Source organism: Lolium perenne, chromosome 3 (assembly GCF_019359855.2).
Source record: "Lolium perenne isolate Kyuss_39 chromosome 3, Kyuss_2.0, whole genome shotgun sequence".
NCBI classification, from domain to species: domain Eukaryota; kingdom Viridiplantae; phylum Streptophyta; class Magnoliopsida; order Poales; family Poaceae; genus Lolium; species Lolium perenne.
In genome coordinates, this window is record NC_067246.2 from 250,954,018 (window position 1) to 250,967,097 (window position 13,080).

The window sequence follows — 13,080 nt, forward strand, 5'->3', positions numbered from 1 at the left end:
GATATGGAGGCATCGAAGGAGGATCTACAGTGCAACTCGAAGGCCGAGGAGTCAACAACTACTTCAAGAGACAGGACCCTGTCAGAGGAGTCAGATACCACATCCAACAAGGAGAAAATCTAGTTTAGCCATAGAAGGGAACTAGCTTCCTCAACCTAGCTCCTATTTAGCTAGAATCTATTCATAGCCCCTACAGCTAGTCAAATACTCTACAAATAGAGTTCGTGATAGGATTAGACTACGAGTCGTTCTTCTGGAGTTTACTTGCAGATTTACCTTATTGTAAAGTAGGAGGTTGTGCTTACGTAACGTCTGTATGTAATTCTATAGACATGCCTTGGACCCGCATATATTTCTGTTGTACCACTCTGAGCGATATAATACTAGTGGAATGGTGTTTCATTGGTGTTATATCAGACTTGCATACTACACCATGCAGTGGTATGCCGGGTCACCACAGCCGGGCAAGAGATTATATAGGCTCAGGAAACCCTAGGAAACGTGGGTCACGCCCATGTCGCACACACGTTTCGAGTCGGTTACAGATAGCCCACGGTCCAGGAGCGATCCGAACCGTAACTGTGACGTGTCCGTCTAGGACTCTGTTCATTTTCTCAAACTGCAAAAAGAAAGAAAAATCTCGGCTCGAGGCTCAATCCACTCACCACGATCGCGACGCGTCGCGTCGAGGTGAGCGAGGAGGAGGAGGAGCGCGCGTGTACCACTCCTATTCTCACTCACTTACTAGTGGTGGAACAACCCACATTATAAGGTGGTCTAACTTCCTCCCAAATTTCCATGTGAGACTAAACTTCCCACCTCTTGCCACTCCCTAGTGAGCTGCCACCAATTTGGGCTCAAACTCACATGGACTGTCATTATGTGGGCTTTGAGTTTTATAGAGACATCTGAAATCTAATTTGGACCACTTCATATGGGTCCAATATTTCAACAATAACCATGGTTTGCTAACATTGTAATAAGAAACAGCCACATTAAGTCATTAGGGTCAGGTGGCGTACTCTTATGTATGCGTCGATGTGTAAGGGTCCATACATAAACATACCATTGTGGGTGCTCTTAGATAAGTGGGCCTGGCTGATTGGACTGTGATTAAGATCAGTTAAATCATGATCGAAACATTTTGATGTATGTTCAATAATCCTTTTTATTAGATATTTATGCATTTTTCTATTACACTTAGCAAGATTAAACACTTTTTCTTACAACTTATTCGGTCAACATATGCGTATTGGCGAAGTATATTTGTATATAACATTTTTTATTTCATTATAACTTATTCTATCAATATACTCTTAAGACTAATATATGCCCCCATTACACTTAACAAAATTAATTACATTTTTTACTTATTTATAACTCATTGTGCATATTCGGAGACATTAATAGTCTAAATCTTGTTTACACTTAGCAAAATTAAACACATTATCTATTTTGTATTGATTATTTTATCGAACCATACTATTGTAACTCGTATATCTTTAGTATAAGCAAAATTAACAAGGTTACACTATCGTTAAATATGAATGTAAGATGTTATTACTGTAAAATTTATTGTTTAGCACTCCAAGTACGCTTGCTCGATTTGAACCACATTTTTCAATGAAGTCATTTAGTCATCTCATTTATATCGAAGCATTTCCCTCTAATAACCTTTGTTTAGTGAATCTTATTGGAACTAACGAAAACATAAAGGGGGAATCATATTCCTCCATGGATTGGCTTATGCCACTTAGATTTATAGTTTATATTGATATGTGTTAGCATCAATTCAGTATTTTTAAATATCTTGCTAGAGAGGGATTTACGATGTATATATTCTCTAACAAATATCTTGATAGAAGTTTCTAGTGTATGTAATTTTCTAGCGTGGGTGTAAGTAAATAGCTAACTAAAGACATGTCTACAATTATTTTCTCCAATATTTGACATTTCTTGTTTGACTTTTTTTTATCATGAACTAATTGTCCTCTTTGTTGCATTTTTCTCGCAAAAAATATCTTTCATGTTCCATCGATACACGCAAATTCTCGGTGTTGCAATAGGCCAATAGATAGCCTACAACCTGAGTATGTACATCGAAAAAGGAACAGTAGGTTTCACTGTTTGAGTAAGGCGGCAAAACTTGCACTGGGGATTGGTAAAATAATTTGTGGTTGAGGTTACTGTCTGGTGGAGGGGCAACATGTCTGCACCCCGTGCTCAATCAAGTTTTTTAAAAACTGAAAAATTATCGACTCAGGAGTTTGATTAAACCATTCCCCCCCCCCCCCCCCCTAGGACATGAATTTTCTTATGTTATAGCAGTAAGTAATCTTTTATCTTCCATTACTGTTACAGGCAGCGTGTGAAGAGCTGAGGGCTAGCAGATTGTTCAACAAGATCTTGGATGACGTCTTGAAGACCGGTAACCGGATGAACACCGGCACAAACCGCGGGAATGCGCACGCCTTCAAGCTTGACGCACTCCTCAAGTTGGTCGATGTAAAGATGATCCTCTTGCACTTCGTCATCGAAGAGATCACCAAGTCTGAAGGTGCCAACATTGTGGCCACTGGCCAAACGGGCAGCCAAGGGAGCGTCATTGCTGATGATTTCCAGTGCAAGACGGTCAGACTCAAAATCGTGGCTAGCCTTGGCGGTGAGCTCAACAATGTCAAGAAGGCAGCTGGAATGGATTCTGACTCGCTAGCCAGCAACGTCTCGAAAGTCTTAGCCGGTGTAAGCAAGATCAGTGAGGTCGTGCAGCTGAACCAACAGCTCGGTTCGGACGATAGCTGCAATAGGTTCCGCGCTTCCATGGGCGAATTCCTGCAGAAGACTGAAGCCGAGATTACCGCGGTGCAGGATCAAGAGGGCCTTGCCCTTTCCCTCGTCAGGGAGACAACCGAGTTCTTCCATGGCAACTCTACGAAGGAGGAAGGCCACCCTCTGAGGATCTTCATAGTGGTCCGTTACTTCCTTACTATTCTTGATCGCGTCTGCAAGGACGTTAGCAGGCTGAATGAACAAACCGCGAAAGTGGGCTTCAGCTCTTCGCGGCACATGGAGAATGCTGCTGTTCCTCCAAGGTTTAACGCGGTGCAGTCCAGTAGCTCCGAGAATGAGAGTTCATCCTCGTAGGCCAACTAAAAGAATAAAATAATTTCATTGAAGTAAGAAGTCCCCCAGATGGGTCGACTTCTTACTTCAATTAGTCCCCGTGTTCTTCGAATGGATCTCGTAATTGTTGAGAGGGTTGCCCAGGGTACCACACGCATTGGCAAGAGCAGAGTGCATAACAATTTTGCAGGGTAATTCACCAGTGGGTATTGGAGTAGTAAACAGGCACAAACAGGCACCAAACTTCATACATGTACACATCTGCTTTCGTCACAAGTTACATGATACATTGAGAAAGCATTCTGATGCTAATCAAACTGCTCCCAGTCAGTGTCGTTTTGCGTCGACGAAAACCGTGCAGGGGGCGCATTCAAGCTGCCCATGCTGTTGTCGAACGTCTCCCACTCGGTTGACACCGAAGCAGACTTGTCCTGATCGCTGAAAGGGTTGGCATTCCTTGCCTTCAGCTTGTCCAAGACCTCAACAAGATTCTGAATTCGGCGGACCTGCAAATTTAAACACAGCATTGTATGAGTTACCATTTATGTTGTACACAAGGAACTCTAGTAACATTATTATTACTATTATATCATAAATTGGCATGACAAGAACTTTATCGACAGTGATCAACCCCATAGTGAAACGATCATACCAGAGGTCATCCAATTATATATCAAACTGAGAAAATAAGGACTATGCTAAGCTAGAATTTCTATTGGGTTTCATATCCATAGGAATGACTGCTTTTTACGTTGGCTCGCCAAGCCTACCACAACTATCCTCCTTTACCAGGGCTTGGGATCTGCTATTCCTGAAAGGCATAGGCAGAGTTCTGCTAAGCTAAGAGTAAGAATTATGTTGACCCAGTAAACAACACTATTCATCTTCCAGTATAGTACCTCACTGTATATAATCTCCTCACTATTCTGTTCTTACGAGCCTTCCGATGTTTATGTTGTCGTTTTTAGAGATTCCGGTGGGCGTGAGAAAAAGGCTAGATTTTTTCCGATCCCGATTTTTTTGGCAAAGTGATGGACACAAGAAGAAGTATAGGCTAACAAAATGGAATGTAATTTGTAGACCAAAAGAACAAGGGGGTCTGGGAGTGGAAGTTCTAGAATTAAAGAATAAAAGTTTACTTAGCAAATGGCTATATAAGATCATGAATGAGGAAGGGGTTTGGCAAGAGATTTTACAAAACAAATACTTGAAAACTAAAACCCTGTCACAAGTTTCAGCCAAACCAACAGACTCTCCGTTTTGGAAAGGCTTAATGAATGTTAAAGACGAGTTTTTTAGCCGAGGTACTATGGTCATAGGTAATGGACAGAAAACTAGGTTCTGGGAAGATATTTGGTTGGGAGATACACCACTAAAAGATCAATATCCGATGCTTTACAATATTGTGAATCATACAAACGTGACGGTTGCTCAAGCATTAGCCTCTAATGCTCTAAATATAGGTTTTAGAAGAGTGCTAACGACTTACAAGTGGGATAGATGGGTTGATTTGGTTACAAGAGTTATGTCGGTCCAGCGTACCGATAGTGAGGATACTTTTAGATGGAATCTCACAAACTCCGGGTCGTTTACTGTTAAATCTATGTATCTTGATCTACTTAATGACCATACAATGTACTTAAAGAAGTATATTTGGAAGATTAAGGTTCCACTTAAAATCAGAATTTTTATGTGGTTCCTCCATAAAGGGGTGATTCTAACTAAAGATAATCTTATAAAACGTAATTGGCATGGGTGTACCAAATGTTGTTTTTGTGATCAAGAGGAGACAATACAACACCTTTTTATTTCATGTCCTTTTGCAAGAATCCTTTGGAGAATTATTCGTATAACTTTTAATATTTATCCTCCGGCTAATATTACAAACTTATTTGGGAATTGGTTAAATGGTGTTGCTAAAAAGGATAAAGGTCTCATTAGAGTTGGTGTGTGCGCTTTGCTTTGGGCGATATGGAATGTTCGCAATGATTTTATCTTTAATCAAAAGAGTTTTCCATCATTTTTGCAGGTTATCCCTCTGGTTACGCATTGGATCCATATGTGGTCCTTTCTCCAGCCTTCCATGGACCGCCCGGACATGGATTCTGGGTGCAACCGTTTAGCGACGGTAGCACAGGATTTTTACAGCCGGTGCGGTTGGCGTTCTGAGCGGCGTCTCACATAGATATGTTCTCCAGTAGTTTTCTGAGTATTTTTAGGTGGCTTATCCACGTGGAGACCTTGAGTGATCCTTGAGTTGTAATAAGATTGTAATAATGCTACTCGTTTGAGACGTTCGCAATAAAACGCCGCATGCATCAATTGATGCAGAGGCAGGGGAGTTTCCCTATTTCGAAAAAAAAAATATAATCTCCTCAATGCAATCGTTTATCTGAATTACGTAAGTTGCATCTGCAGATTATTTTGCCTATCTTATTAATCTATAGGTTAAATTTAAAAAAGGAGGAAACTGTAAATATTTTATAGTTCAAAAACTCAACACAAACCAAGAAAATGAATCTGAGGGTTTATTCACCATGACTACTACCTCCAGTCATATTTAATCGACGCGGAGCTACTTGAGGGAAAAACCAGGCTATGGCCCGCCCAGACTAAAAAGGGAGAAAAATTTATAGGTATGCATCTGCGCTAAAAGCCCACTAACCAGCCCAATCGATACAAGGGAAGCTGAAATTGGTCTCGATGCTTACTCGCCTCGTAGCTTCTGCTCTGCTTCTACTCGGACACATCCACAACGGTAGTCTAGAGCTGCTGCGGTGCTGCCGACCAGCCGCCGGTGACTGTGCAACTGAGAGCCAGGCTGACGGAGCGACTCGATCCGGCGACTTTCCAGCAGGGCGCCCAGACGGCCAGGTCTCAGACACACCAAACCCCCAAGCAGCCGATCCCTAGGCTGCTAGGCAACAGACACAGGCCGGCATCGGGCCAGACAGCGCTCCGGCGACAGCAGGCACAGGCTCCTCCCCCTCTTTTCCAATTTTACTCACTACCGCTGCTCCACTTCCTCCGAGGCAAACACACAGCAATTGGGACAGACAGGTAATTCAGTTCCCCAATTTACTTATGCCTTATAATGGTCAAGCTGATTTGTAGTAATAACTCCATGCCTTATGGTCAAGCTGAACCATGGTTTGCTCTTTTGTTTTGGAGTAGCTCATGTGTGTATGCACATTATCCTGTATGCATGATCTGCTGAATCGAAGGTCACTAGTATATTTACTAATCCCCGTTTCTTACTGCAGTATATATGGTTTAGAATTGCAATTTTTTGTGCTTTGTTTTTGCTTGGCCCGCCCAACATTTTATTTGTAGCTCCGCCACTATTTGTACGTACTATACGCTAGCTTTGTGTTAGCTCTGCGTCAATCTTTTGCGACCGGAGGGAGTACATGAGGCCAAAATTTGGAAAGATACAGCCAGGTCAACGTAGGACTTTGCATGTTTGAGCACCTCTTCAGTGAGAAGTAACCAAATAAGCATAAATAGGTGGAAATTCTATAAACCCGAGACTGAACAAACTGCCTTACTCTAGAAGCTAACCAGATAGATAGGCGAAAGTTCATTGCCCATAACCCACAAAATAATACTTGGAATTAGATGAAGTGTCTATAAGCTTCACTGACAAGTAGAAGATGGATTAAAGATAGCAGACAAGCTACTGAGATGCAAGCTTCGAATGGCAGGTGTACCACATGTATCTCATGAAGGTTGTGAAACAGATGTCCTATAATTATCAGTGACAGATTGGATCAATACAGATACCAGTGTGTTTGGTAAGAGGACAAACTCATGATAGATATGTTATAACTGTACAAAGAATCAGGAAGTGATTGGTACTGCACACTTAGCATCTGTTGTATATCAGTCTCATACATGACTTATGTAACTGCGTTCTCCATTAAAAAATAACAGGAAGGGATGTTTTGAGCAAGAAAATACCAACAAATTGACAGAAATAATCTATCTTGTCTTGCATGTTGCATCACAGATGTTTCAGTTCCTATATGTGTTTAATCAAGCATGCATTTGCCACAACTCACGATTAATCAGGTTAAAAAAAACAGTAATTGAGTGTTCAGTGAATGCTGTACCTCGGCCTTCCTCTGTGCCCTCGCCTCTCCCTCAGCCTCTATGCCATCAAGTTTCAGCAGCTGCACCATAAGCAGCTCCGTCAAGACAACAAATTCTTTATCCACCACCTTTGTCCCTGCAAGCACGCTCTTCTCCAAATCACACACCTATTATAGAACATAGCCAAGTCAGTACCACTGTATAAGAAGCAAAAAAAAGTTTTACAAAGCAGGATATCACAAGTATTGTTCCTTCACCTTAGCAGAAAGCTTGTCAACTTCAGATCTGACACGCACAACAGCCTCGCAGGCCCTCATCATGCTCTCATCCATCATCACTGGCTCAGCCTTCTGTTCCACATTGGCTGGGAACTGATTCTCCAGCAGAAGCACTTTGGCTCCATCCTTGGCCCCTGACGCGTGCAGGGGCTCATCGTCACGCTTCTCCTTCCCGCGGAAGATGAGCCTCTGCCTCTCAGGCTCCAAGCCAGTGACCGGGACAAGGACCCTCTTCAGTTCACCTTCATACAAAGTTGAAATCAGTTCCAACGACCTAGTATCACTGTAATTAAGGTGAAAGTAGATTTTGGGGTGTTGCTCGAACAGATTGATCGGAAGTTTCTTTGCACAGTTAAATTCCATAGAGATTCATCGTTAAATTTGAGTTTCCCCAGGATAGGTTAGAACAGACGCTCACAGCACAACTTTCGGATCTCGGTAAGAGTCCTACTGATCACAATAACTGAACAGTAGTTTGCTGATGCAACAGGACCGCAGTAACTAATTGTGGGCCTAATACTGAACGAATGAGACTAATTGGTCAGTAAAATCTTTTTGCCCCAAGGTCAAACATGCCACGCACCAATGTACTCTACTAGCCACAGTCCAACAAGGTAAGGTTAGTAGCAGTTGCATAGCAAAGTCCATGATACGTGCTCGAGTTGTCTGCTATAGAACGTCATATGCAGGTATTTTCTGTTATTAATATAGGCATGTTCAGCCACCACAACAATTGTGGTATGCAATTTCATGATAGTAGTTCTACACCGAATTGCCAGTTGACTGGTCAACGATCCAAGCTCAGCGAAAGTGAACAACATCACGAATCGTAATTGGGAACGGCGGTTTCGTCACGCACTTGGGCGAGCAAGCAATCTACAACCCGAACTGATCAGGAGACCTCTGGCTCCCAACACGCGAGGAGACGAGGAGACGCAGAACTAATTGCCAAACACGCGAAGCGTATCGACAGGCGGATCGAGGAAGCGAGCGTACCGAAGGTGGCCTGCGCGGGCACGATGACCTCCCGGAGCGTGGGGCCATGGGAGACCCTGAGCCTGACGGTGGGCCCGTCCTGGCCGTCCCTGCGCTGCTGCACGAGCATCCCGCCCGGCCGGACCTCCCACTCGCCCTCGCCCGATCTGCCGCCGCCCATCGCCGCCCCTTTATGGCCTATCGCCCGCGACCCGCCGATTCGGTTGCGTCGGGAAAATGCGAAAGCGACGCGCGGGCGGAGGAGGAGGGTTGGTGGCGCGTGGCTTTTGCGGAGGGTGGGACGCCGGCTTCGGCTTGGCGGGTGGCTGGTTCCTTCCCTCCCGGAGACGCAAGGGGAGGAGACGGCGGCGGATGGGGGTGGGGGAAGAGGAGTTGTGCTGGAGACGACGGACGAGGCTTGTGTGCTTCGCAAGTACAGCTTTGGATTCTGCGAGAGGGAGGCGCAGGCAGGGCGGTGGGGGAAAACTACTGGCTCCGGCTGGGTTTGGTTTGGGATTGGCTGAATGTCGCGTGGGGTCAGAGGGTTTGTGGTCACTCGTTTGGACTTGGGCCGGCTGGGCCCTCGGCCGGCCTCGTGCCATGTTCGTGAAATGGTTGACCACGTGGATGTGGATCTGCCTAGCAGCCAGTCGAACTCTCTATATGTCGTGAAGGGTTTGTTTTTCGATAAAGAAGTGTATATTAATATTAGAGATATTAATTATACCCAGCCTCTGCAACAATGTACTGTCCTAGCGATATTATGGATGCACACAGTAAAAAAACAAAGAAGAATTACCAAAAAAAAAACCCGCTACATTAATCTTTTAAACAACAGCACCAACACCACCATGACAGCACCAGAAGTTCAGCTTCTTCAAAAGCAACGCCTCCAAGAAGGTAACAATGCACCAGCGCTGTCGTCGCCCGATCATAGATTTTAGGTTTTCACCCTGAAGAAAATCCTCACTCTTAAAACAATATCTTCGACAAGGACATTGTCAGACACAACCAATTAAGATCAAACCTTGGATTTTCACCCTGAAAGGTAAGATTTTGAACTTCTCATGTGCAGTCGCCACCACTCGCATGCCGCTGCTCCAAAGACATCGATCACGAAGCCAATTTCTCCTCACCACCTATACTCGAGTCACCATTGCAAGACCACAGATCTCGACTTTCATGTCATTTTCCGCCAGTACCACGGAACGAAAACATACTTCATGATAATTACCGCCAGCAGAGCTTCGAAACGCTCCCTCTGTAACCAAACAGTCAGAGTAAAAACATGGGTTCGCACAACCGAATTTCACTCGATCCAGCAATCTCCAGGCATGAATCGCCAATGGAGTTCGCCGACGGCACCTTCCGGAACACGACACTCCAGCCAGATCAACAGGAACTCACAACAGGCACATCTTCATCTTGGCGTGATTTGGAACCCTAGGACAACCGCCATTATTTGGCCAAGCCAGCAGCCCCCTCACCGCCGGTCGGCTTCCGGCTAACATATGGAACAGGTCTACCCGTGCTGGCCCAGATCGGGATCCAGGTCGTCCCCAGATCGAGCACGCGAGCGTGGTACTGAGAGGCATGACTGCACGCGAGCGCCGTCGGCCCACCACCGTGCGTGCCCATCACTGTCTCCTCCACGCCTCCATGCCGCGCGCCAGCAAGCGCCGCCCACCGGCCAGCGCCGCCGTCCCGCCGCCTCGATTCCACCTGCACCGCCCCGATGTCAAGCCCCCCACGCGAAGGAAGCCTGACGGGCCGCGCCATCCCTGCCCGCTGCCCTTCGACAGCAAGGCGTGGCCGCCACCGCCGGCATCGGTGGCGGCAGCGGCCGGTGTGGGGGATTGGGATCGGGTGCTCTTGGGGTGGTTGGTGGCCTCCGGAGCCGCCCTCGCGTGAGCGGCCCGGGAGGGTTACCAGGAGGGACTCATATGCACGCCTCATGAAGGGTTTGTATCCGAGGGCGATCTTTAAAAAATAGTAGCCTGAGAGCAACTCAAGCATATTAATGCAATTCATAATGGTTATACGTGCAGACCTTAAAAGTTTTCTATGTTTTGTTTCTATTGTCTACTAAGACAGATCCTCTAAAATTGCAGCTCATATGCATATTAACGCCATTTTATCTCTAGTTTTGAAGAAACACAACTCAATATTCAAATTTCTACCAAAGAAAATTCCACATCATTTTAAACCCATACTTTTACATAATATGAATAAACATGATGAAACACAGAAGATCGAGATGACTAGGGTGGATGAAGACTCGTTCATGTGGGAATGCCCGACTATGGGCCGATCCAACTCGCAGGGAGAAGAGGAAAGGAGTACCGTGGCCATGAGTACAATTAGTGTGGGTGCTCGGGGGTGTGCTAGAAAGTTTCAAATGGTGAGCAGGAATTTTTTGATTGATAGAGAGACTCCATCAACCTTTGAGGTTGATGCTCAAAGACTCTAATTTCAGTAAAAAAACATATTTTTTGACAACTTCGAGAGAAGAGTAGGGAGGCTTAGGGGTTTAGGGCTGCACCGAACATGTTCTTCTCCTCGGTGTTCATCCATGCTCACTTCCCTCGCTTCACTAGGTGGTCCAAAGTCATTTCTGTTATTTTGTTACTTTTTTTTTGTTTCCTTGTACCGCTGTTGAGGATTATCAATAGAGCAATGAACTTTAAAAAAATAACCGATAGAGAACTATACTATTTCATGCACATACTCGTACAACCCAAATTAATTGGCGCGTGTATATTACTATGTTTAGTACTGTACAATTGTATTATTGAGTTGTGTCAGATCTGTGGTTGAATCTGTGAGGTGGGTGCTACAAACCACTATAGACCTGGCTTGTGCTGGCAAAGAAAAAGAGAAGAAAACACCAAAGCCTAAATTGAAGTGGAAGCCACCAGATGAGGGTACAGTGAAAATCAATACCGATGCAAGTTTTATTCAGGATTCTATGTCTGGCACTACAGGGTTGGTTGTGAGAGATCACCTAGGTAACCTGATTAGGGCTCAAGCGAGATGGCAACAACACGCGGCGAATGCACGCGTCATGGAGGCCATGGCAATCAGAGAAGGCGTTAACTTGGCTATGGAGAGAGGATATACGAGTGTCATAATCGAAAATGATTCAAAAGAGGTGGTGAATCTTTGCAATGGAGACGGGTCAAATCGATCGGAGATCATGGCTATTTGTCAGGAGATAGCAAAGTCTAAGATAGCTTTTTCTAGCTGTAGCATTAGTTTCATTGGGCGAGATGCGAATCGTGCTGCCCACTTATGTGCTCAACATGCTAGTTCTGATAGGAGGATGTGCCTATGGATCATCAATTATAATCCTGGCTTCCTCGCAGATACTCTAAGAAGCACTGTTCAAAAAATCGTCCGATTCAACGATTAATCGCCCGATTAATCCCTATTTAGTGGTCATCGATTAGCTGATAAATTCATTTATCGTCTGATTAACTCATTTATCGCCCGATTTGCCTATTAATCGCTAATCGTCAGCCGACCGAGTTGAACTCGATAAGCGATTTTCTCAACATTGCTAAGAAGTGATTGTAATCCTATCAATTAATCAATAAAGCTATCTGAATCGCAAAAAAAAAATTAATTTGGATGTACCGCTACTTCACCAAATTGTCAGGTGACCGGTCAAGAGCCAGGCTCAACGAGCATGCAAGCAAAATTACCATTTACCAAACGAGAGGAGGGTACCGACCGGCCGATCAAGGAAGCGACGTACCGAAGGTGGCCTGCGGCGGCACGAAGACGTGGCGCAGCGCCGGTCCGTGGGACACCCTGATCCTCATGGTTGGCTCCACCTCGCCGTCCCTGCGATGCGCCGGCTCCCGGACCTCCGTCTCGCTCCCGGACTCCCTCTCGCCGGAAGTGCCGCCGTCCGTCGCCGCCGGCTTCTTGCGGCCTCTACGGTTGCCTCGACCCATCGATTCTGCTGCGCCACAAGAAGGCCGAAGCAGAGCACGGAATGATCAGTGGTGCGTCGATATTGAGGAGGGTGGCTGGCCGGCTTCGCGGGTTCCTTCCCTCCGACGGGAGACAGACGACGGACGGTGAAATGAGGGGCTGTTCTGGGAGTGAGATGTTCGCAAGGGCGGAGTAGAGTAGCTCTGGATTGATTTTCGGGCAGGAGAAGAGCGGCGGGAGAAGCTAATCGCGTGTGCTGCTGTTGCCTTGTGGCTGCGGCGATTGGGCCATCGGCCAGCTTCGTGACACGTTTGTGTAATTCTTGGCGACGTGGATGTGGTATGTGGGTCTGGCTAGCAGCCAATGGAACTTTCTACAATCTCGTTTCCCAATGCCTGTGGAAGTAAAGCCTCGGAATGGATAAGGCTGCGAATTCTGAGATGCTCGGTGTAGTAGTGTAAGAGCATGTCTAAGTCTTTTTTTTTTCGGGGAAGAGCATGTCTAAGTCTAATAGATCCCTTATTTGCTCCCTCCGTATTAAGTGAGTACATGGTTTTGTATTAGAAAAATTGATTATAGTTTATGACGCACGAACCATTCCGTCTAACAGAACTCTTATTCTATCCCGTATTTTTAAAATTTGCAAAACCCAAAAGAATTCATAGAGTTCATC

General features: G+C 45.3%; 2 protein-coding genes across 3 annotated transcripts; one reads left to right on the top strand and one right to left on the bottom strand.

Annotated features, from left to right (window-relative positions):
• Positions 1–514: 514 nt before the first annotated feature.
• On the top strand, positions 515–3,144 carry LOC127340090 (formin-like protein 15). The gene is made up of 2 exons (XM_051365870.2): positions 515–575; positions 2,333–3,144. The coding sequence occupies exons 1-2, from the start codon at positions 515–517 to the stop codon at positions 3,142–3,144; spliced, it is 873 nt and encodes a 290-aa protein (XP_051221830.1).
• A 103-nt stretch (positions 3,145–3,247) lies between these two features.
• On the bottom strand, positions 3,248–12,628 carry LOC127340091 (BAG family molecular chaperone regulator 4). Of its 2 annotated transcripts, none has more exons than XM_071828440.1 (4): positions 12,226–12,628; positions 7,473–7,735; positions 7,236–7,382; positions 3,248–3,629 (listed from the first exon to the last, which is right to left on the bottom strand). In XM_071828440.1, exons 1-4 carry the CDS (start codon positions 12,425–12,427, stop codon positions 3,432–3,434), a joined length of 810 nt encoding a protein of 269 aa, XP_071684541.1. In that variant the 5' UTR covers positions 12,428–12,628; the 3' UTR covers positions 3,248–3,431. The 2 variants fall into 2 exon arrangements, with proteins under 2 accessions (XP_071684541.1, XP_051221831.2); XM_051365871.2 differs by lacking the exon at positions 12,226–12,628 and adding an exon at positions 8,490–8,793.
• Between the last annotated feature and the right edge of the window lie 452 nt (positions 12,629–13,080).

Excerpts from the sequence above, each read along its gene's own strand:
- LOC127340090 (XM_051365870.2), top strand. The coding sequence starts at position 515 with ATGTCGCACACACGTTTCGAGTCGGTTACAGATAGCCCACGGTCCAGG. Across the intron at positions 576-2,332 it reads GTCCAGGAGCGATCCGAACC|TAATCTTTTATCTTCCATTA; the intron begins GTAACTGTGACG and ends TATAGCAGTAAG.
- LOC127340091 (XM_071828440.1), bottom strand. The coding sequence starts at position 12,427 with ATGGGTCGAGGCAACCGTAGAGGCCGCAAGAAGCCGGCGGCGACGGAC. Across the intron at positions 7,736-12,225 it reads GCCGCCGCAGGCCACCTTCG|GTGAACTGAAGAGGGTCCTT; the intron begins GTACGTCGCTTC and ends CTTTGTATGAAG. Across the intron at positions 3,630-7,235 it reads GGGCACAGAGGAAGGCCGAG|GTCCGCCGAATTCAGAATCT; the intron begins GTACAGCATTCA and ends TTAAATTTGCAG.